The sequence below is a fragment of the Durotheca rogersii genome (genome assembly GCF_024521655.1).
Source record: "Durotheca rogersii strain YMJ 92031201 chromosome Unknown GGS23scaffold_2, whole genome shotgun sequence".
NCBI lineage: Eukaryota > Fungi > Ascomycota > Sordariomycetes > Xylariales > Xylariaceae > Durotheca > Durotheca rogersii.
In genome coordinates this window covers 2,408,659-2,427,800 of record NW_026251233.1, presented here as the reverse complement: position 1 = coordinate 2,427,800, position 19,142 = coordinate 2,408,659, and the positions used below count along the sequence as shown (strand labels likewise).

At 57.5% G+C, this 19,142-nt stretch overlaps 6 protein-coding genes across 6 annotated transcripts; 3 read left to right on the top strand and 3 right to left on the bottom strand.

Annotated features, from left to right (window-relative positions):
• Positions 1-213: 213 nt before the first annotated feature.
• On the bottom strand, positions 214-1,762 carry GGS23DRAFT_191711 (phosphoadenosine phosphosulfate reductase). The gene has a single exon (XM_051511718.1). It carries the CDS (start codon positions 1,575-1,577, stop codon positions 603-605), a length of 975 nt encoding a protein of 324 aa, XP_051376441.1. The 5' UTR covers positions 1,578-1,762; the 3' UTR covers positions 214-602.
• A 2,940-nt stretch (positions 1,763-4,702) lies between these two features.
• Positions 4,703-6,746, top strand: GGS23DRAFT_191714 (phosphoserine phosphatase). Its single transcript, XM_051511719.1, has 2 exons — positions 4,703-4,775; positions 4,937-6,746. Exon 2 carries the CDS (start codon positions 5,159-5,161, stop codon positions 6,578-6,580), a length of 1,422 nt encoding a protein of 473 aa, XP_051376440.1. The 5' UTR covers positions 4,703-4,775; positions 4,937-5,158; the 3' UTR covers positions 6,581-6,746.
• A 6-nt stretch (positions 6,747-6,752) lies between these two features.
• GGS23DRAFT_549671 (uncharacterized protein) lies at positions 6,753-8,021 on the bottom strand. The gene is made up of 4 exons (XM_051515239.1): positions 7,616-8,021; positions 7,474-7,525; positions 7,167-7,351; positions 6,753-7,093 (listed from the first exon to the last, which is right to left on the bottom strand). Exons 1-4 carry the CDS (start codon positions 7,736-7,738, stop codon positions 7,049-7,051), a joined length of 405 nt encoding a protein of 134 aa, XP_051376439.1. The 5' UTR covers positions 7,739-8,021; the 3' UTR covers positions 6,753-7,048.
• A 1,270-nt stretch (positions 8,022-9,291) lies between these two features.
• GGS23DRAFT_602688 (zf-DHHC-domain-containing protein) lies at positions 9,292-11,249 on the top strand (the record flags this gene model as incomplete). The annotated part of the gene is made up of 2 exons (XM_051519361.1): positions 9,292-10,389; positions 10,458-11,249. The coding sequence occupies 2 exons, from the start codon at positions 9,292-9,294 to the stop codon at positions 11,247-11,249; spliced, it is 1,890 nt and encodes a 629-aa protein (XP_051376438.1).
• A 2,489-nt stretch (positions 11,250-13,738) lies between these two features.
• On the top strand, positions 13,739-15,194 carry GGS23DRAFT_593014 (uncharacterized protein; the record flags this gene model as incomplete). The annotated part of the gene is made up of 2 exons (XM_051517977.1): positions 13,739-14,081; positions 14,140-15,194. 2 exons carry the CDS (start codon positions 13,739-13,741, stop codon positions 15,192-15,194), a joined length of 1,398 nt encoding a protein of 465 aa, XP_051376437.1.
• A 1,007-nt stretch (positions 15,195-16,201) lies between these two features.
• Positions 16,202-17,255, bottom strand: GGS23DRAFT_593013 (uncharacterized protein; the record flags this gene model as incomplete). The annotated part of the gene is made up of 2 exons (XM_051517976.1): positions 16,202-16,893; positions 17,024-17,255. 2 exons carry the CDS (start codon positions 17,253-17,255, stop codon positions 16,202-16,204), a joined length of 924 nt encoding a protein of 307 aa, XP_051376436.1.
• Positions 17,256-19,142: the final 1,887 nt, after the last annotated feature.

The window sequence follows — 19,142 nt, the reverse complement described above, 5'->3', positions numbered from 1 at the left end:
ACGTATGTTATCGTATAAACCCTCCGTCTAGTTTTTCCGGGTCGAACGCGCCAATTCGCAGCCGTCTCTAGCCCGCGGGGATAGGAGACTAAAATACGAGCCCATTAGGTAAGCGGGGATCGTCCAAACTTGCTAACTCTACGTGAACGTACGTTCCAATTGACTTCGACTTCCTCCTCCTCTCCCCGCCGTTGTCCTTCCGTCCGCTCCCATCTCTAGAACCTCAACTTCGCGCGCGCGCAGAGCTGCCTATTTGCTGTGTCACGCTATCGCGACGGTCGACCGGGTCTCGTTCCGTTATGAGAGCATGCGCAAAGGTCAGAGAGTGCGGTGGTATAAAAAAAACCTGAATGCTAGGTAGGTAAGGTATAAAGTAGGTAAGCGGATCCGTCCTTCTATCCGTCAACCTAGCCTAATCCCCACCATGTGGTGGGCATCAGAGACCCCTTCGAGCCAAATCCTCGGGGTGCCTCTATTATGCGCCCGAACGCCAACGCCGTTGATATGCCTTTCCATCCTTAATTTTCCCGGGAGCCCTACTCAGGCGCCCCTCGTGTGCCGGGCCTGGTAACGGGGTCTCGTCGTCGGTCCCCCCGAAATCATCATGCGGCCTCCTGCTCCTTCTCTATCTTCTCTAATGCCGCCGTGAGCCTCTCTTCCTCTGCTTTCCGCCCCATTTCTTCGAGGTACTGCGCGTAGCGCGACTTCTTGCTGTGGATACCACACTCCGTCTTGGCCTGGCCCTTCCATCGACCTGCTCGCTCGTCCTCTCCCGCCGCGACCGGTGACGTCGAGTGCCAGTCGCCGACGGACTTGTATCCCCTGTCCAGCAGCTCGTTATACGGAACCCGGTTCTCCGTGATATACGCTTGTACCTGGCCGAAGGACCAGTCGACTAAGGGGTTGATCTTGACGACTCCGCTCTCCTCGTCCACTTCGAGAACGCCGATCTTGTCCCGTTCGCCTCCTTGGGAGCGCCTCCGGCCGGTGAAGACGGCGGCTACGTTCAGCTCCACGTAAGCCCTCTGCAGCGGCTCAACCTTGGCGGTCCAGTCGTACTCATCCGGCGACGTTTCGTACAGTTTCTCGCCGTACTTCGCCTCGAACTCGGCAACCGTGTTGGCGCCATGCGGCTTGTAGGTGTGGATGCGGATGTTCGGGTACCGCTCCTTGACTCGCTCGACGAGAGCGTGGGTTTCCTCAAAGTGGTACAGCGTGTCGAGGAAAATGAGGTGGACGGGAGAAGAACTTGGGGACTCCTCCTCGATCTTGGAGAGCATATCTGTGGACACTAGGCCGGTGAGGCCGAAGGCGGTGGATTGGTACAGGTTGGGGAAGCAGATCTTGACGAAGCGAAGCCGGTCCATCGCCGTCATCTTTTCCAACTCCCGGTTGAGGTGTGCGACGTGCGGCGGCGTGAGGGTCACTCGAGGCAGCCCTCCCGAAGACCCGGCCGTTGACGATGTGGCTGAGACATATCCCGATTCGGCGTCCGGTGCGGGAGGCGAGTGTTTGGACCGGAGACGGGGCGAGGAAGTGCCCGACGAATTCGAGGACGTGTACAACGGGGCATCCATCGTGACGATATTTCCCAGCCAAGAGACTAATGGTCAGAAGAGGGCGAGGCTTGATCGTGGAAGGACCTGGGGATGACGAAGACGAGGGGAAGAGGGCCAAAAAAAAAACAAGGCCAGAGAGAGAGGGAGAGGGAGAAGGAGAAGGAGAGAGAGAAAAGCCAGCCGAAATAGGATGAGTGTGGGGATGGGTATGGGTATGGTTGTCTGCTGATTAGTGGCAGCAAGAGGAGAAGGGGGAAGAGAGCGTGTCGCTCAATAAGTGCTGCCCCAGTCGGTGCTTCGGGGAAACCAGCTTGGCAGTGGGTTAGGCGCTGCTCATTGCTGCCGCCGCACCAAGTAGCAACGCCAACTGTCTATATCTCGCTCCCCATGCCTGGCTACAGCTGGCTACAGGAGGTGCCAGCGTCTCGAGGCGAGACTCGATGGCTTCACGCCATGACTAATCCGGTTCTCGGCAGCCTTTTAGCACAAGCAAGCCGGGCAGAGGGGACGGGGGAGAGGCGGGAGAATGGGGTTAGGAACGATTGCGCGATGTGCCCAGGTGGGATATTACAGGCGGCCCCGTGGACTGCCCCATGGACTGTGGCCCCAAGGACGGTAGACCGTGGGCACGGCGGCGTGCCTTGGATCTTGGGACATTTCAGACTCCGATCACGACATCGGCGCTAGTGTAGTCGCAACCGCGCTGTCGGCGCACTGATTGGCCGGATGCCGGGTGGCCCGGGTGGCCCCCGTCGCCTTTTTGTTGCGCGTTGCCCGTCCCGACAGCTTGCGGTACACATACGCATACGTATCACTGCAGGTGGGTGAGGTATATATGTCCTCGCATAGCTGACATCAGATCCGCGCCGGGTAATGTAGGTACCTACCTACGCACCTACATCTGTGCATAATGGCCACCCGCGACGACAACGCCACTCCGTAGGTATCCCTTACGTACTGCCTATAGGTGACCGGTCGATCACTTGTTGGTGTTGAGGTCATCGCCTAGGGGTCTGGTGGCGACCATGTACGAATTCATCTCTGGTGCTCGGGGCGGTACTTACGTGATGAAGTGAATCATCCCATTGATCGCAATGCTTTGCTCAAAATGCAAGGCTCGGGACGCCACCGCTGAAAAGCAAGAGGATATCAGCAACTGGATTGCACTGGTCTCGCTGATTTGTGCCCGCTCCTAACGTCCCCCCATAGCTGGCCTCTCAACTGCCTACCTACCTACTTACACGTCGATCACCCAGCCGTGACACCGGAGCCCGTGTCGTGCTACCCAAAACGGATCGCGAAGACGTAGGCGGTTCTCGGCGCGTCGCGAAACAGGTAGTAAAGGCGAATAAACCACGTTACGTCGGTAGTCTAGCGAGCCCGGGTCTCGGGACGGGGTCGTGATGTTGCAATGGCCAAAGAGCCGCTTCCACGGTATATCGGGGCCGACAGCCGCGTCACTTTGCCACCCAACACGAGTATCCAAGGTCTCCTCGAACTGCTCTTCTAAGAAAGAGAGCTAGCTACTCGGCATGCTTAGCAGAGTGACGATTAGCACTACCTTGAAAGTGAGATTTTTCTGAGGTTTTGGTGTCCTTCCCCGCAATTGTCGATGGCCTATCGGAATACTGGGATGGCAGCCCTGTCTCTTCGTTCCCGGGTCGAGTACCAGGTAGGCTACTCAATCACGCCTTTGTATATACCTATTCATTGGATCAAGACCAGGACGAAGATGCTACGAGGTACGCGTACGGAGGGCATTATACTGGATGATATACCTACCTAAGCGGTGTCCTGTTCTCGCCTTCTTGACACCAAGGCGCTTAATGGCCAACCTCACCAGGTCTTCTAGCTAACACGTTGGGAGAATTCCAAGTCTTTCTTATTATAGTGGTAGGACGAGCCCCTGTAGGGTTTACGATACCTACCTAGGCAGTCTACCACGAAAACTGGACCAGGGGTGGCCCAGGCTAGTTAGCCAGCAGCGCCGCTCTTGCTCGGGCTTTGATCACCCTTGCTCAGTGAGCATCACCTTAAATCACCTTAAATCACCTTAACCTCCCCGTCCCTCCGACGGGCTACTTGCGAACCTATCACCCTACTACTAATACGACTTTAAATTTACATTGTCCTTCTTCAACTTCATGCGACCTTCGCCATGGTTCAGGACCCAGGCAGCCGCAGCTCCTTGGGTCAGCCTTCAATGCATTATAAATAGTAGCTTTTATAGAACCTACTACGTACACGTTCTGTATACACTATTACTAAATTCCACCTTCACAGTTTTTAAGTCAGTCGATCATAGGCAGTCAGCTTAGGCCTTGATCACCCTGGCTCACCCCTAGATCACCTTTTACTCAGGTTAAAGCAGCGCCAGCTCAAGCTCCACGCCAGAAACGGATTTGGACAACAAAGTCTATCAGGTGTGACTATTAAGGTAGGCATACCTATATTTATATGGATCGTGCGCACATATTTCCACCTTCCTTCTTACATCACACAAAACACGTAGGTACACAGCCAGACAGTTACACACCCGTTTTACGCCAGATCGTTGATCTCGCCTTCATATCCTTATTGTTTCCTACTTCACCCAGCTGCAATCCACAACTGGCCCACGGCTAGATACAGTTACCTATCGCACTGCCGTTGTAGCTGTTGTTCCTGTCGATCGGCACCCCGGGCCAGCTGTTGGCAGCTGTGGTGTTTCAGTGTACGGCGCTTCCAACAGCGAGTCCACGCTGTTCCTCTTCATGATTTAACACTTTCTTCTTAGCGAACTTGGCGAAAACAGGTCGCGGCAGGATTCGATATATTCGGTCACCGGGCTTTACGTAGCCCGACTGCTGCTCCGTCTCGCAGCGTCGGTGTTACTGCTCTCGGACTCGGCGTCTTAGCCGGATAATTTGACCTCCCACGGCGACAAGCGATCGGAAACCGGAGAAACAGGACGCATCATAAGACGGGAGGTAGGTTGGCATGTTGGACCGTCCGGGCATTCACGAGATATTGAGCTCAAATGACAGAGTGGAGCGTGCTGTGGGCTGCGTTGCCTCTAGTGAATATCCCACATCAGCCCAACCCCTCTCATGTCGGCAACGGCCGACTAGTAAGGCGAAATTAAGTAATAACAAACGAACAGCGGCAAATTTATCCAACGTCTTTATTATATGACAAATTTATTATATGTTGACATTAGAACGAGAAGGCAGGTAGGTAGGTATACGAAAGGCTCGGCGTACAAGAAAAAAAAAACCCCCCCACCATTGAATTAATCTATTAATTACCTAGTTCCTTATCAATTGGTGTGTTCTTAATGTTACACGTCACATATCTTCTGTAAAACCTTTACTCCCCCTTGGGTACTAACAGCTTAGAGAGTACACCATGGAGGAGGCCTGTACTGCTTTTCTCTCCAGAGAGGGCTGGTGTGAGATCCGACCTCCGAAGGTGTCACTTCTGTCCACCTGTCATCCAAGTATCCTCGTACACGCCGAGACAGAAGAAAAAATCAGACAGCCTCGCGCCCGATTGCGCTTCCCCCGAGCAATTGTTCCCCGTACAACTTCTATTCCCCATCAATTCTTCCTTCTCCCAGCATGGCCGGCGAGGACAGCCCCACCAAGAATGTCTCGGGTCGACCGCAGTTGTCCTCGATGAGGACCAGCTCCTATCTCAAAGAGCACCAGCAGTATCGGCCTCCGAAACACCCGGACAACCATTTCGGCATCGATACCGTCGTCGAAGATCTACAAGGCGCCAAGCTATCCCCTGCGCAGCCCTTCAGCCCTTTCAACGGCGTGCCCTCCAAGGACGAGCCGCCGAGGATCCTCGAAGGCGTCAGCCACGACTTCACCCATCCGAATTGCGCTCCGCCGCGGGGCACCAGGTCCGACCGGCTCGTGGCCACCCTCGTCTACAAATCCGCCTCGGCGCTCGCCTCCCGCGCCAGTGCCTCCCCGAGGCTGGTCTCCTCCGACTCCGATATTCCCGCGAACTTAGCCCCCACCACCGACATCGAGTCCTTTCCCTTGGAGCCACCGGCTACGGCAGAACCCGAATCTCTGGATCGCCTGTACGGCTCGTACATCTCTCCGCTATGCATCACGTCCTTCCTCCATCTCATGTCCTCGTTTCCCTTGCCCCAAGGCGTCACCGAAGCCACCTCGTCGCACCGTTGCCTCGACGACCCGGACCACCCTCTGGTGGTCGAGCTGACCTTATCCCCGGCTCCGTCCCCCGACTACCTCTCGCTGGCAGACCTTCGGAAGCACGAGCTGATCTATCGCTTCGAGCGCGAGTGGAACGTCGACGTCGCGCTGCAGCGGGATACCCTCTGGCGGCGTTATCCGCGCCTGGTGGTCTTCGACATGGATAGCACCTTGATTACGCAGGAGGTGATTGACTTGCTCGCGGCGGCCATCGCGGACCCGCCAGATTTGGCTGCCAAGGTCGCCCAGATAACCCATCGCGCCATGCTGGGAGAGCTAGAGTTCGACGCCGCGTTTCGGGAACGGGTCGCGCTGCTGAGGGGACTTCCAGCCACGATATTCGAGCAGCTGCGGCCGGCCCTGGAGGTCACGACGGGAGTGCCCCAGCTGCTCAAGGCTCTCAAGAGGTTGGGCGTCACGACGGCGGTGCTGTCTGGCGGCTTCCGGCCCCTGACGGGGTGGCTGGCTGTCGAGCTGGGAATCGACCATGCCCACGCGAACGAGGTCGTCATCGACGACTCGGGGCGCCTGACCGGCGAGGTAGAGGGGACTATCGTGGGCAAGGAGCGGAAGAAGGAGCTCCTGCTGCAGATCGCTAAGCAGGAAGGCATTTCCCTAGACCAGGTCGTCGCGGTCGGCGACGGTGCTAACGACCTCTTAATGCTCGACGCGGCAGGGTTGGGGGTAGCTTGGAACGCTAAGCCGAGGGTGCAGTTGGAAGCTGGTGCGCGACTCAACGGCGACAGCTTGGTCGACTTGCTGTATCTGTTTGGCTTCACGAAAGAGGAAGTAGACATGTTAACAACATGAAGCCGCGGTAGGTACTGCTTGCCCTGCAGAGAAGAACTCTACCATTTCCGTACACGTGGATCTAGGCTGTCGGTATCACCGCGCTGGGGGTCGTAAAATACAGGTATATACGAGATAGGATGGGGTATGGGAGGGATACAGTGACGGCGGTTCTTCCAGCGGTTCATCACATGTTCGGAGAACCGGCGATAATCTCTCAAGATTGCCGATATGGTTACCTTAGTTCCCGTAACTAACGAATGACGTCCTGTCCAAATGAGCCGGCCGGTTATTGTGCACGCGTCGCCACGCAATTAGATAGATCGACAAGTAATCGAGTAAACCCCTCTAGAGACTGTCATGAGCAGACAGTTTTTTTTTTTCGACCCCAACGATTTCCGTAATGCCGCCTCGATGCTTGATTTCAGCTATGTACAACAACAAATTCGTCGCGTCCTCTACAGCGGCCAGGCTCTAAGCGACAACCCTTCAGTAGCCATCCTTGCCCCATTTGTTGTATTTCTCGTGCAGGTGCTGCACACGGGTGTTAGCGCAGGTCGCGGGACTCTTCGCCTAGGACGCGGGACGGATTTCGGGGGTGCGTTACCTTGGGCAGGTTGACGTTGGGGACGATGACGACGTTGACGGCGCTGGGGGCGTCCTTGGGAGCGGCTTGCGGGTCGCCGCCGGGGTGGTAGCGGTACTTGCCCTCGGTGGCGCCCGTCTCCCACGGCATGCCGGACTTGGCGAGGCCGACGGGTTCCTCGGACGTCGACCCGGTGGGCGAGCGACCTAGACGCGGCGGCATGGTTAGCTAGGGGGGGAGGTTCGCGGCGCAAGGCGAGAGCGGAGGGGGGAGGGAAGGGGGGGAGGGGAAGGCGAAGAACGACGACGAAGAAGAAGAGAACCCGTACCGAAGTAGAGACCGGCGCCGCCCAGGGCTAGGACCATGACGCCGCCGAGGATCTAGACAGCCGCGGGAGCAGGCAGGGGGAAACGGGTTAGCAGCGTGCCTCGGGGGAGCGGAGCCGTCGCCGGCGTCGGGGCGCTACGCACCATCAGCTCGGGATTGCGCTTCGTCTCGTTCTTGAGCGCGGCGTCGGCGTCGGCGGCCAGGCGCCGGACGGTGGTGGAGAAGGCCCTCTGGGAGAAGGCCCGGCGGGCGATCAGGGAGGCCATGGCGGACGGTGTTTGCGGTTGTGGTTTCTATTCCAAGTCCTTGGTGCTCGTTGCGCTCTGGCGGCGGTTCGGGCGTCTGGAGGGGGGGGGGGGAAGATTAGTGGGAGGAAGCGTCGAGGTGGTACGATAACCCGTTGCGAGAGAGGGCATCCGCTATTGGCCAGTTGGGTCGAGTGAGAGCCGGAGTGGGAGTTTTCTCAATGCCTTAGATGTAAGGCGTACAATATTTCCCACTACGCCGCACGGAGCAACGTCGGAGGTCTATGCTGGTAAGGCGGTGCTAGTGGGCAGTACTTACCCTGGTACGGCTCCTGGTACCTATGAGTCAGTTGCCTTTTGCTACCTACCTGCTAGGTATTCATAGGCCAGCAATAAGATTTTGCGTGGCGTCGGAGGTGTCCGTGCCACGAAGCGGAGGTACCTGGGATATCCGCCGTAGGTAGGTACCTGATCGTCAGGTAGGTACATGCCGTATCTGAATCGCATTGCGAGTAGTTATAGGTAGGTCCATGCGCCAACATGCCATAATTACCTGTAAGATGACGCCGCTGCGACGACAGGTCACAGGTAGGTAGGCCAGGTACCTCACCTAAGGCAAGGTAAGGAGAGGTACCTAAGGAGGTTCTCGGGTACCGCATACCTGTATACCGTATTCATATGCCGTCCCCTTACGGGATGATTCGTGATTACCCGCAGCACTACTCAGAGCACTGATGTGATTGTTATGCGTGTTATTACTATGCATCGGCGAAGGCGGGCAGGTAAGGTACCCTGCCTCGTACTCTAGGCGGATAGGTACCTGCTCCGCCTCTCTCCGTCTATCCGTCTGTGCTTAAACCCTGAGCGCGGACCCCTTTTCATCTACCATCTGAACCTCGTTGTTATTTCCCCAGCAGGCCCTGTCCCTTGCCAGATTGATCTTCTCGACCTAGCCTGGTCCTGGTGAATCGTCTCATTTCGCGACGACCGCGAACCTCACCCGCACAACCTCCAGTTCGACGCCGTTCGACTGTCCCTCATTTGATTTTCCCTTCTCCTCACCTCCAGTCCGACGGTCTCTACCCTATCGACTTTTATGATACCTGCTGTGCGGATGTGGTCGACAGCCTAAGAAGAAGAAGAAGAAAAAAAAAAGAAAAAACAAGGACAAAAAAAATCGACATTCTCTCCAATTTCCTAATCTTTCCTACCGCCGACGGACGAACAAACCAACGATCAACCACCCGCCTTCCTTTCCTCTCCCTGTCCCTCCTCCCCTCGCCAGGTCGACCGATACACACACACACACACACACACACAAGTATCCGTTATTCTCATAGTGCATGCCACCGCAATTGCCATTATACGTACATTCTGGCCCTTCGCGTATGCCGACGTGATCCGAATTCAGGTTCTTGCCAGGTTAACATCTCCTACCGACGCGGTCGCATGGAATCTCCGTATCCTCGAAAATGGCATCAAATCGGGCAAGGCCGACCTCACCCGGCGATGACACCGACAGCTTCCCCAGCCCCAAATTCGCCGCGGGCCCTCCGAGTATAATCTCGTCTCGAATGACCGACATTGCGTCCGAAGACGGTGACGGCGCCCTGCAAGAAAATACCAAGACCGCGGCGAGCCAGCGGCGGAGTCTTCGCGCGACCGATTCCCGGCCTGGGACTGCGAGGACCGGCATGTCTTCCTCCCGCGGCGGCTGGTCGCAGACGACGTCTATGAGGAAGGCCCTGCAGAGAGGGAGTCTAAGCGGTAGTATTGGAAGCGGACGCCCGGTCAGTTCCACGAGCCGGAGCCATGTTCCTCTGGCTTCGCATGCCTTCTTCCACCCTATGAGCTCCCAGAAGTTACAGGCCCAGCGAGGCGCGTCGCGCTCTGGCGCTGCTACCATCGAAAATCGATCGAGCATCGGAGACATCCCGGATGACGACCAGTCTCACATTCTACCCCAGGGCGCCAGCACCTCTAGACCCGTCGCCCATTTCGCCCATCGTATAACCGATGACGGCGACATGCCACCGCCCCCCTCTCGGGGTACCGAGGTGACGGAGCCGTACGATCGTATCACGTCTACCACGAGCCCGACCCGCGGCCACCATCTAGCTGATAGCGTCAGCGACAGCGTGCGCCCGCTGCAGCGAAAGAAGGCCGAGGAGCTTGGCCTGAACCTGGATGTTGACAAGACTCACAAGTCCGGTGGGAATCTACCAAGCCCCATCAAGTCGTCAAGGTCCTTTCGATCTAACCTTTTCTTCTCCGGCATGCGCGAATCCACAGGCACCCCCACGAATCGCAACACGCACGGCGCAGAGAAGCTTTCCTCCGGCGGCTCCTCGCCCCAGCTTACCCCTTCGGCCACCAACACCCCCGTTGCCCAGGCCAAAGTGGCTAGGGAGAAGACGACAGGCCTCGGTCATAACCACGAGTATTTCGAGGGCAACACCGTGTTCTGCATAGGCGGCCGCCTTCAAAACACCCGGCATCGACCCATCAACATCGCGACCGGATGCTTATTCGTCATACCAGCCATTCTCTTCTTCGCGTTCTCTGCGCCCTACTTATGGCATCACGTTTCGCCCGCGGTCCCTATATTGTTCGCTTACCTGTTTTACATATGTACCTCTTCTTTCCTTCACGCGTCGGGCACGGATCCTGGGGTGAGTAGAAAAACTTTCACCGCGCGACGATGTGCAGATGGGGAAAAATGCTGACTCGGAACTTGTAGATCCTCCCGCGCAATCTTCACCACTTCCCCCCGGTGGATGAGAACGAGGACCCGTTGCGGTTGGCCCCGCCGACCAACGACTGGACCCTGATCAAATCGGCCGAGTCGGCGACGGCGGCGATGGAAGTGCCAACTAAGTATTGTAGGACTTGCAACATCTGGCGGCCGCCCCGAACCCACCACTGTCGGCTGTGCGACAACTGCGTCGAGACCCAGGATCACCACTGCGTGTGGATCAACAACTGCGTCGGGAGGCGCAACTACCGATACTTCTTCACCTTTCTGACGTCGGTCACGCTCCTCTCCCTCTTCCTGGTCGGCGCGTCGCTGGCCCAGGTGGCGGTGTTCTCCCGCCTCGAGGGCGTCTCGTTTGGGGCGGCGGCGGACCACTTCCGCGTCCCGTTCGCGATGGCGATCTACGGGGTGCTGGGCGCGCTGTACCCGGCGGCGCTGATGGGGTACCACCTCTTCCTGATGGCGCGGGGCGAGACGACGCGGGAGTTCCTCAACTCGCACAAGTTCCTCAAGAAGGACCGGTACCGGGCCTTCACGCAGGGCAGCATGCTGAAGAACTGGCTCGTGGTGCTGTGCCGGCCGCGGCCGCCGACGTACTACCGCTTCCGGCACCGCTTCGAGGAGGGGGACCAGCGGCTCGGGGAGCGCCGCAGCCGGCGCAAGGGCCACCGCGCGCCCGGCGACGGCCAGGACATGGAGCTGCACGCCGTCCCGCCCCCCGACATCGGCTTTCAGGGGCCGACCGCGCTGCGCAACCTCACGGCCAGCACGCAATAAGCTCGGGCGATATAGCTTAGGCGCGGGCCCGGGTCACGCGTACGCCGCTACTGTTTTATAGCATGTACAACTTCCCACCACAACAACCACCACGACGGACGATTTGTGTTTATTTGTTTATTTGATATACCTTGTTCTTCTTCTTCTTCTTCTTCTTCTTCTCATCCTGCCGTCCTCTGTACAACCAATGGTTTAGTAGAATCGCGGACTTACACTCGGAGCCGGTGCGGTTATGCCACGGAGTTGCGCCAGCCGCCGGGTCTTTTTCTTCTTCTTCTGCGGCAACCTGGTGTTTGTTTGCTGCTGCTGCGTCTGCCTTTTTTTTTTGTTCTTAATGCACGCGCGAGAAGGGCGTCGGAAGATGATGTACGAAGCGCGGGACGGAAAGCTAACCGAGCTGCGGGCCTTTTTTCTTCTTGTATTCTGGAGAGAGAGAGAGAGAGAGATACATTATGTACTGCTGGTCACGCTTTTGAAACGGGGGGCGGGCTCGCCCGGAGTTGGAGCTGGAAGGACAAAAAAAACACCGACCGGACCATGCCGTCTGTCCGTCTGCTGTCGGAAGGATCCAATCACGAATTCATACGATTTTTTGGTTTGTTGCTGCTCTGCTTCTTCCGTCTTCTGGCGTAGACCTGCTCGCTGCCAGGCCTCGTATTGGGGCGTGTGTGTGTGTGTGTGTGTGTGTCCCGTTGCCGTATCGCATCGCATCGCATCGCATCGCATCGTATGTTCGCGCACGACTGGCGCGCCCGGTCTAGAGGCTGCTGGGTCCTGCAGGCGTACGGCGATGCATGGTGCGAGCACGCACGTAATGCGTGCGCGTGTGCCCTATTTTTGCGCGCGCGCAGACGGAGCAGCGGCACGGAAACGCTGCCGCCGTCAGGAGCAAGGAGGGGGGGCCATGTGCTGCAGGCCGCCTTGCCTTGGTCGTTGGCGGAACGCGTGAGCGAGTTTTGAACTAGTGGCCCGTGCGGCTATGCGTGGGCAGGTACGTCGTAGGTACGTTCGGGGCTGGTGCAGTAGCTGTAACTTTATCTCGACTTCGCAGGTACCTTCGGGCAACCCGCCGTCCGTCCCGGCCTCTCTCTCTCTCTTGTGCGCGTCGTGCCTCTGCCTGCCCCCCACCTCCGCTCCCCTTGTCGTGTCGCTGCGCAGGGCAGTAAACTCGATCGGGAAGCTAGCTGAGGACGCCCTAGGCCGGACACGGGACTACCATGTATTTTACCTCGAGCGAGAGATTTTTTTTTCTCCTCGCCTCTCGTGATTCTATTCCCCCCCTTCTCCTCCTTCTTCTGCTGCCTCTCCTGCAACCTACCTTAGCCGGTTTTTCCGAGAACAGGTGTACCTATCTTTTTGGGTAGCTTACTCCCTCTCTCTCTCTTTCGGACCAGCACAGTTCACCCCCCCGTCTGCTCTGCGCACAGCGAGCGTCGCATCTTTGGGAGACTCGTTTTACTTACTTTGCCTATCCGCCGCCGCCGCAAGGCCCCCCCCCCCCCTTTTTTTTCGCGACCGCGATGGGCAAGCCGTCGTTCGAGGCATCGAATGCCGTCATATACGTTACCTATGGCGCCTTCCTGTCCGTTGCTCACCTGCTTGGGGATACACGCCGTATCCGGGAAATTTTTTTTTTTTTGTGTAGCGTACACGTTGCGCTGACTGTGTGTGCGTCGGCAGGTTGCTGGGAACGGGCCTCGCTTGGAAGATGCGGAACCAGCCCAAGGCTGAGTTCCTCGCCGGGAACAGGTCTCAGACGGGTTAGAACTTGCCAGACGAGAGAGGGGGGGGGGGGGGCCGGGCGCGTCGTCGGTGGCTTGTCGCTAATCGTTGTGCCGCCCTCGTCCTTCTCCCCCCCCCCCCCCCCCCCCCCTCCCCCCTTTCTTCCGCAGCGGCAGATGCTGACTATACACACATCCCCGACAGCCCTCCCCCTGGCCCTGAATTTCATCGCCGCTGGTGAGTAGGAGAGTCGCCTCGGTGCTTAGGCCGACCCCCCGTCCCCCTGTTTCGCTCGGGGATCAAGAGCGGTAGCACCTCTTTACCATTCTGCACCCGGTATCCTTCTCGGGCAGCGGCATGCGCGGGCACGTATGCCCAGTCAACCCGGCGGCAAGTTGTTGGCGTCATGAGACGTGAGCGCGGGCGTTGTACAACTGACAAGTAGGTTTCATACACAACACGTCTCCTTCCCCGGCGCAGTCCTTACCTACTAGGGCTGTTGCCGGGGTGGGTAGATTGCGGCTCACTACGGGCGCTGAGTTGAAGCAGCCGCGGCCGGATCCAACCTCGCGGGCCTACCCCTCCCCCCGGGTGCCTGCGAGGAGATCCCTCGCGGTTCTGTGGAAATGAAGCTGAGATTGTACCGTAATTACTCGATCAAGTTAATGCTTGCGTGGGAAACGTGCTGCCGCTCCGATCCCCCCCCCTTTTCTTATATGTCCGCCTATACTAACCCCTACCCCCCTTTTCGGGTAACTCTCTCAGCGATGGGCTCGGGAATCCTCTTCTCGTACCCCCAGTTGGCTACCCTTGCCGGCCTGCAGGGCGTCATCGTCTACGCCCTTTCTTCTGCCTGCCCGCTGCTGATCTTCGCTGCCCTCACCCCGATCATCCGCAGGAAGTGTCCTGAAGGGTTCGTGCTCACCGAGTGGACGAGGCAGCGATACGGCGCCCTCGCCGCCCTCTACCTGGGCGCCTTGACTCTGCTTACCCTATTTCTGTACATGGTTGCCGAGCTGTCTGCGATCGGCCAGGTCGTCGGCGCGCTGACGGGGCTGGATGGCCTGCCTGTCGTCATCGTCGAGTGCATCGTGACGACTATCTACACCTGTAGGTCGGATCCCTCCCGCCGCTGTTTTTCGATTTGCTCATCGTACCGTGCACCTAGCGCTGGGCGGGTTCAAAATCTCCTTCCTTACCGACAATATTCAAGGAGCCATGATCTGCTGTCTGATCCTCATCGCCACCATCACCATCGGCGCAAGAACGGAGATCCGACCCGAGTTAATCGCCGATTCTGGATTGCTCAACCCGAGTCTTATCGGATGGCAGATCGTCTATATCCTGCCCGTCGCCATACTGACCAACGACTTCTTCCTCGCCAACTATTGGCTGCGCGCCTTCGCTTCCAAAACAGACAAGGACCTCTGGATCGGCATCTCGTCCGCCATGATCGTCATCCTGATCGTCTTGACCTTGGTAGGGTGCACAGGTCTGATTGCCGTATGGTCGGGAGCTTTTCCCGGGGATCCGCCGATGGAGGACGGCTCGGTCGCCTTCTTCCTATTGCTCGAGCAATTGCCTAACTGGGTCGTGGGTATCGTCATAGTCATGGCGGTCTGTCTCAGCACGGCGGCATTTGACAGCTTGCAGTCTGCCATGGTGTCCTCCGCCTCGAACGACGTCTTCCGCAACCGCCTCAACATCTGGTGGATTCGCGGCGCGGTGGTGTTGGTCATCATCCCCGTAGTCGTTCTCGCGCTCGAGGCGCCAAGCATACTGCAGATCTACCTGATATCCGACCTCCTCTCGGCTGCCACGATTCCGGTCCTCGTGCTCGGGCTGTCCGAGCGCTTCTACTGGTGGCGGGGCTTTGAAGTTGTGGTCGGTGGATTGGGCGGGGTCCTGACCGTATTCATCTTTGGGACCATCTACTACGGTGACGCCCAGCTGGGCGGGGAGCTCATCCTCCTACAGCAAGGGCTGTATAGCGGCGATTGGGGCGCCTTCGGAGCTTTCATCGCTGCGCCCGTTGGTGGGCTGCTGTGGGGATTCGGCGCCCTAGCGGCGAGGTTGACGGTGCAATTCGCCATGTCGAAGGCGAGGGGAACCCGTTTTGACGCTCTCGATTACCCCATCGACGTGCCCCAGGAGGAATCCGACATCTCGGCTGACGCGGAGGAAGAGGCCATAACCTCGAAGATCACAGGGAAATTCTTTTAGGGAAAAAAAACCCCCCTCCGGTCTCGGAGGACAATGCGGTTAGGCGAGCGGAGTAGGAGGTCGGTGGCATGCGTCGTGAGGGGGTTTAAGCCGTGAACGGTACGGAAAAAAGAGGAGAGGATATGTGGATGGGACGGGCGGGGAGAGAGGAGGGCAAGTTGGGTATCAATACGAGAGGAGCCATTTCTGCCGAAGCCGTGCGCGCGCTCAGGTTCTCATTACTGCCGGCGACGATTGGTTTCTACGGTTGGGCATCTCGATCAGCTAGTACCCATTCGCCCTAGCATCGTCTGTGCCAATTTGATATCTCTCCGTCTGGCGCTAAACTGTGTTGCGACCATCTCCTGTCGAACTTGCGACGTAGTGTGCAAAGAAGAAGAAAGGCCAGGGGGCAGGGGAGCTTTTCGTCGTTCGTCGTGGCGCGTCCGAGGCGCTGTCTCGCCTACCTATATCACGAAGGGGGCGACAGTTAGTAGCTTTGTCCGGGGATCGCGATTAAGAAACCTAGTTAGTGGCTGAAGTATACATTATCTTGGGTAGTTGGTGGGTCGGTGCTCGGCCGGCTGGGGATGAAAATATGATTAGAGTCATGCTAGACCGCGTGGATGTGTAAAGGAGGTCCGGTTTATATAGCCGGTTCCTAGGCTTGATTATAGGGGTGTGGCTTTCGTTGGGCAACGGCGGTATAAGGGGTTCATTTGTAACGTAAAGCCGCCTTAAGAACGAGGGGAAGGGGTCGTGGAATAGCGATCGGGCACACGGGCAAGGGAGGCAAGAGGGTAGTTGATGTCTGAAATGAGCCCAAAGCTGTGCTGCCGTTCCTCAAACACCTAGTCCTATCCGGTTCTCATACAAGCATAATACATTATTGTTAACTTTTCCCGATTGCTTTCCTCGCTCGGTCGGTACTTTGAAATTTTCCTCTCTCCCCTCTCCTCTTCCCTTCCTCCTTACCTCTGGCCCCGTGCCTGCGTAACCGGGGGGGGTGCCGTTAGCTTTTATATCCGCTAGGCGTCATCCGCCCGGCTGGCTACGAGGGACTCCACGTTCTCGAGCTCGGCGCGGTAGCTCTCGTAAGTCATCTCGGGGAGGGTGCCCCAGATCTTCCAGGGGGAACTCTGGTACGTGGCCCGGTCGACGGTGGCCTGGAGGACGAGGTGCTCGACCATACGAGGGCGGATGCGGTCGCTGCCGGCGATGCGGACGCCGCCGCGGGAATCGTCGTAGCGCGTGATGCGCTGGGTGCTCGCGATGCTGACGACGACCTGCTTGATGAGCTTGTTGCCGCCGTCGCGGAGGGGTTGGAACGAGACGCGCCAGTCGGCGACGCGGGGGTAGCGCCAGGCCATGTCGTAGTGCGCGAGCTGCCATTCGGCGCGGACCCCGGGGGGCCGCGAGTCGATGGTGGCGGCGAGGGTGCGGAACAGCTCCGGAGTGCAGATGCTGCGCAGGGTCTCCTTGTCGCCGACGGCGAGGGCCTCGGACATGCGGCTGTGCAGCGCCTTCGCCGCGGGCACGGCAGCCGACAGGCCGAACCGAAAACGGGGCCGGCTCAGCAGCAGCTTGGGCTGCGACACCACCTTTACGGAGACGATCATCGCCAGCGTCTGGAAGCGCGCCTTCAGGTTCAGCCACAGCATGTGGAAGAACTTGGTTGGCTCACGCGGATACCGCCAGATGGGAGGGGCCACGAGGGTAACTGGCAGGGGAAGAAGGGGGGGGGAAAGCGAGAGATGCGGTTAGCCACGTATACTACCTCGCCGGCGGACGTGGAAGAGGCGCTCCCCCAAGGTGGCTGACTAGAGGGAGGTTAAGGGGGGTGCGCTCACGAGGTAATAGCAGGGTCATGTTGGCCTCTATCTGCACGAAACGTTCCTTTTGGCCGGATACGGTGATTCGCGACGGCGGCTTTGCGCGGTTCCTCTTCGGCGCGGCGCTATAACATCGCGTCGCCGTGATGCTGCTCGCGCTGCAGTGGAGGCTAGGGCAGAAGCGGACGGGGAACGATAGCCTCGAGGAAGCCAGCCATGGTCGCGATAGACGCAGTACGCCGGCGGCCATGGCTCTGTCGTGTGCGTGCGCCGGCCGGCCTACTACGACGGACGTCTGTTATACGGAACGCGAGTTGAGGTGGTGGTGGTGGTGCGGCCGTGTGCTCCGGAATGCGCTGCCGATAAGAGGAGCTCTGTGGAGGAGCTCTATGGAGGGGTTTTGCAGTTGTCTCGAGATGCCGGCAGCCGGGCGGGAAAAGCCGAGAGAGAGCGAAAAGTTTAGTGAGGCGGGGAGGTGCTTAAGGTGCTTGCCCGCTTAGGGGAGGTGCCTAACCGAATTAGGTAAATACCATAGGGGATTACAAATTTTATTACCAGAATTTTAGGCGGGCGACAGATTCGGATTAGCGCCCCGGCCGCTTTATCAGGTCTCCGCTCACCTCGCCATCAGATACTATACAGTCACGTGCCACTAGCTAGGTATCTTATTTATGAATGATTTTATGCAAGAATTGAAAAACGGTAATTTCTACACATAAACGGTCCATGAGTTTGACGGTCCAAGCCATCCCCGTCTCTTTTATTCTTTAGCAAAGAGCTGTGGGAACTGTGCATTAGAGCTGCGTTTCCCGATCCCCCTACTCTGCACTGCTTTCGGGCAGAGGGCCTGACAAATATATGTATGTTTACTATCCGGACTTGAGGGGCTAAGCTCACGGTGTTAAATTCGAACCCGCTGTACTCGATAAGGCGACAGTCAACCTAGAACTGCCATCGTGAAAGTCGATCACAGCGAAAACCGCGCGCGCATCTCCGGTGATACCGCTGGTTGGCTGTACCGACGCGTTAGCGAAACGCCAACACAGCGCGCGACGGGGAAACCTACAGGAGTGCATTCTTTCCGACGGTGGGTACGGAGACTGCATTTCGAGAGACACGCAGAGACTACGACTTGCCGGCCACGGAAATAATGACACCCGCCGGCATTTTCACGACTTCGCCCCGTTCCTCCTTGCCGCCCGCGACTAGCAGACCTTTTGCTCATCCCGGCAAAGCTCCAGAGTCAGAAAGGAAAGAAAGCAATAGAGGCTTTACTCGCTCTTTACGAAAGCGACTCAGAGGTTGAGAGCCATGGGCTCGACGAGACCCATTGCTCATGCCGGAAGGGGGAAAAAACCCCGTAAATACACTATTCTATATCTTACACACGAAATCTTACCAGATAACTAGGTCACAACTCCACGTCTACCAAGGCAAGAAAAGGCAGTCATCATTTGTGGAATTCTGGGTTTTTCTGCAATCTTTGGTTAAATGACCGCGACGCCTAGGAGCAGGACTGCTCATCCCATCTAAAGCAAGGAGGACTGCCCACCAATAGAACTAAATTGGCAGAAGGCCGAAACTATTTTACTCCCAGGCTTCTGTCCTTTCTACTTGTGGGACTCGAGCCTTGCTGCTTCTATGCGTCTGAAGCCGTTTTGTTCTGTGTCCGAGTGGAAGGCGTATATTTGTTTACATGGCCGGTCCTGCAAGACAAAATACAAAGATCAAGACGGAAGATATGTGGAATTACACCTTATCTGTAGGTCAGGGGCCGTTTCGGGTGGACCTACGCTTAGGATAAGGTCGGCTGGTTCTAGCTAGAGGCTGGAAGTGGACGGAGCAGATATTAAGTAACGCCAATATATAGAAACTGGATCTTTTATTGGAGAAGTCGCCCAGCAGCATGACGATGCAGTTTTCGAGACGGAGTCTATCGTATGCAGAGGAGATTTAGCACAATTGAAATATCCGCCATCAACGCACTAAGACAGAATATGTTTTAGGGGGGGGGTAGGCGGAAACCAGTCTAAGTTTCTAGACTCTTAGCCGCCCTTCCGGATAATTGATTCACGGAGGTGCAGATATGCGTCCTGAAGAATACAGGTGCCTTTAGGTCATAGGAAGGCTGCCGCCA

Coding starts and splice junctions, on each gene's coding strand:
- GGS23DRAFT_191714 (XM_051511719.1), top strand. CDS start 5,159: ATGGCCGGCGAGGACAGCCCCACCAAGAATGTCTCGGGTCGACCGCAG.
- GGS23DRAFT_549671 (XM_051515239.1), bottom strand. CDS start 7,738: ATGGCCTCCCTGATCGCCCGCCGGGCCTTCTCCCAGAGGGCCTTCTCC. Junction 7,526..7,615: donor AGCGCAATCCCGAGCTGATG/GTGCGTAGCGCC, acceptor GCGGCTGTCTAG/ATCCTCGGCGGCGTCATGGT. Junction 7,352..7,473: donor CGGCGCCGGTCTCTACTTCG/GTACGGGTTCTC, acceptor CGCCGCGTCTAG/GTCGCTCGCCCACCGGGTCG.
- GGS23DRAFT_191711 (XM_051511718.1), bottom strand. CDS start 1,577: ATGGATGCCCCGTTGTACACGTCCTCGAATTCGTCGGGCACTTCCTCG.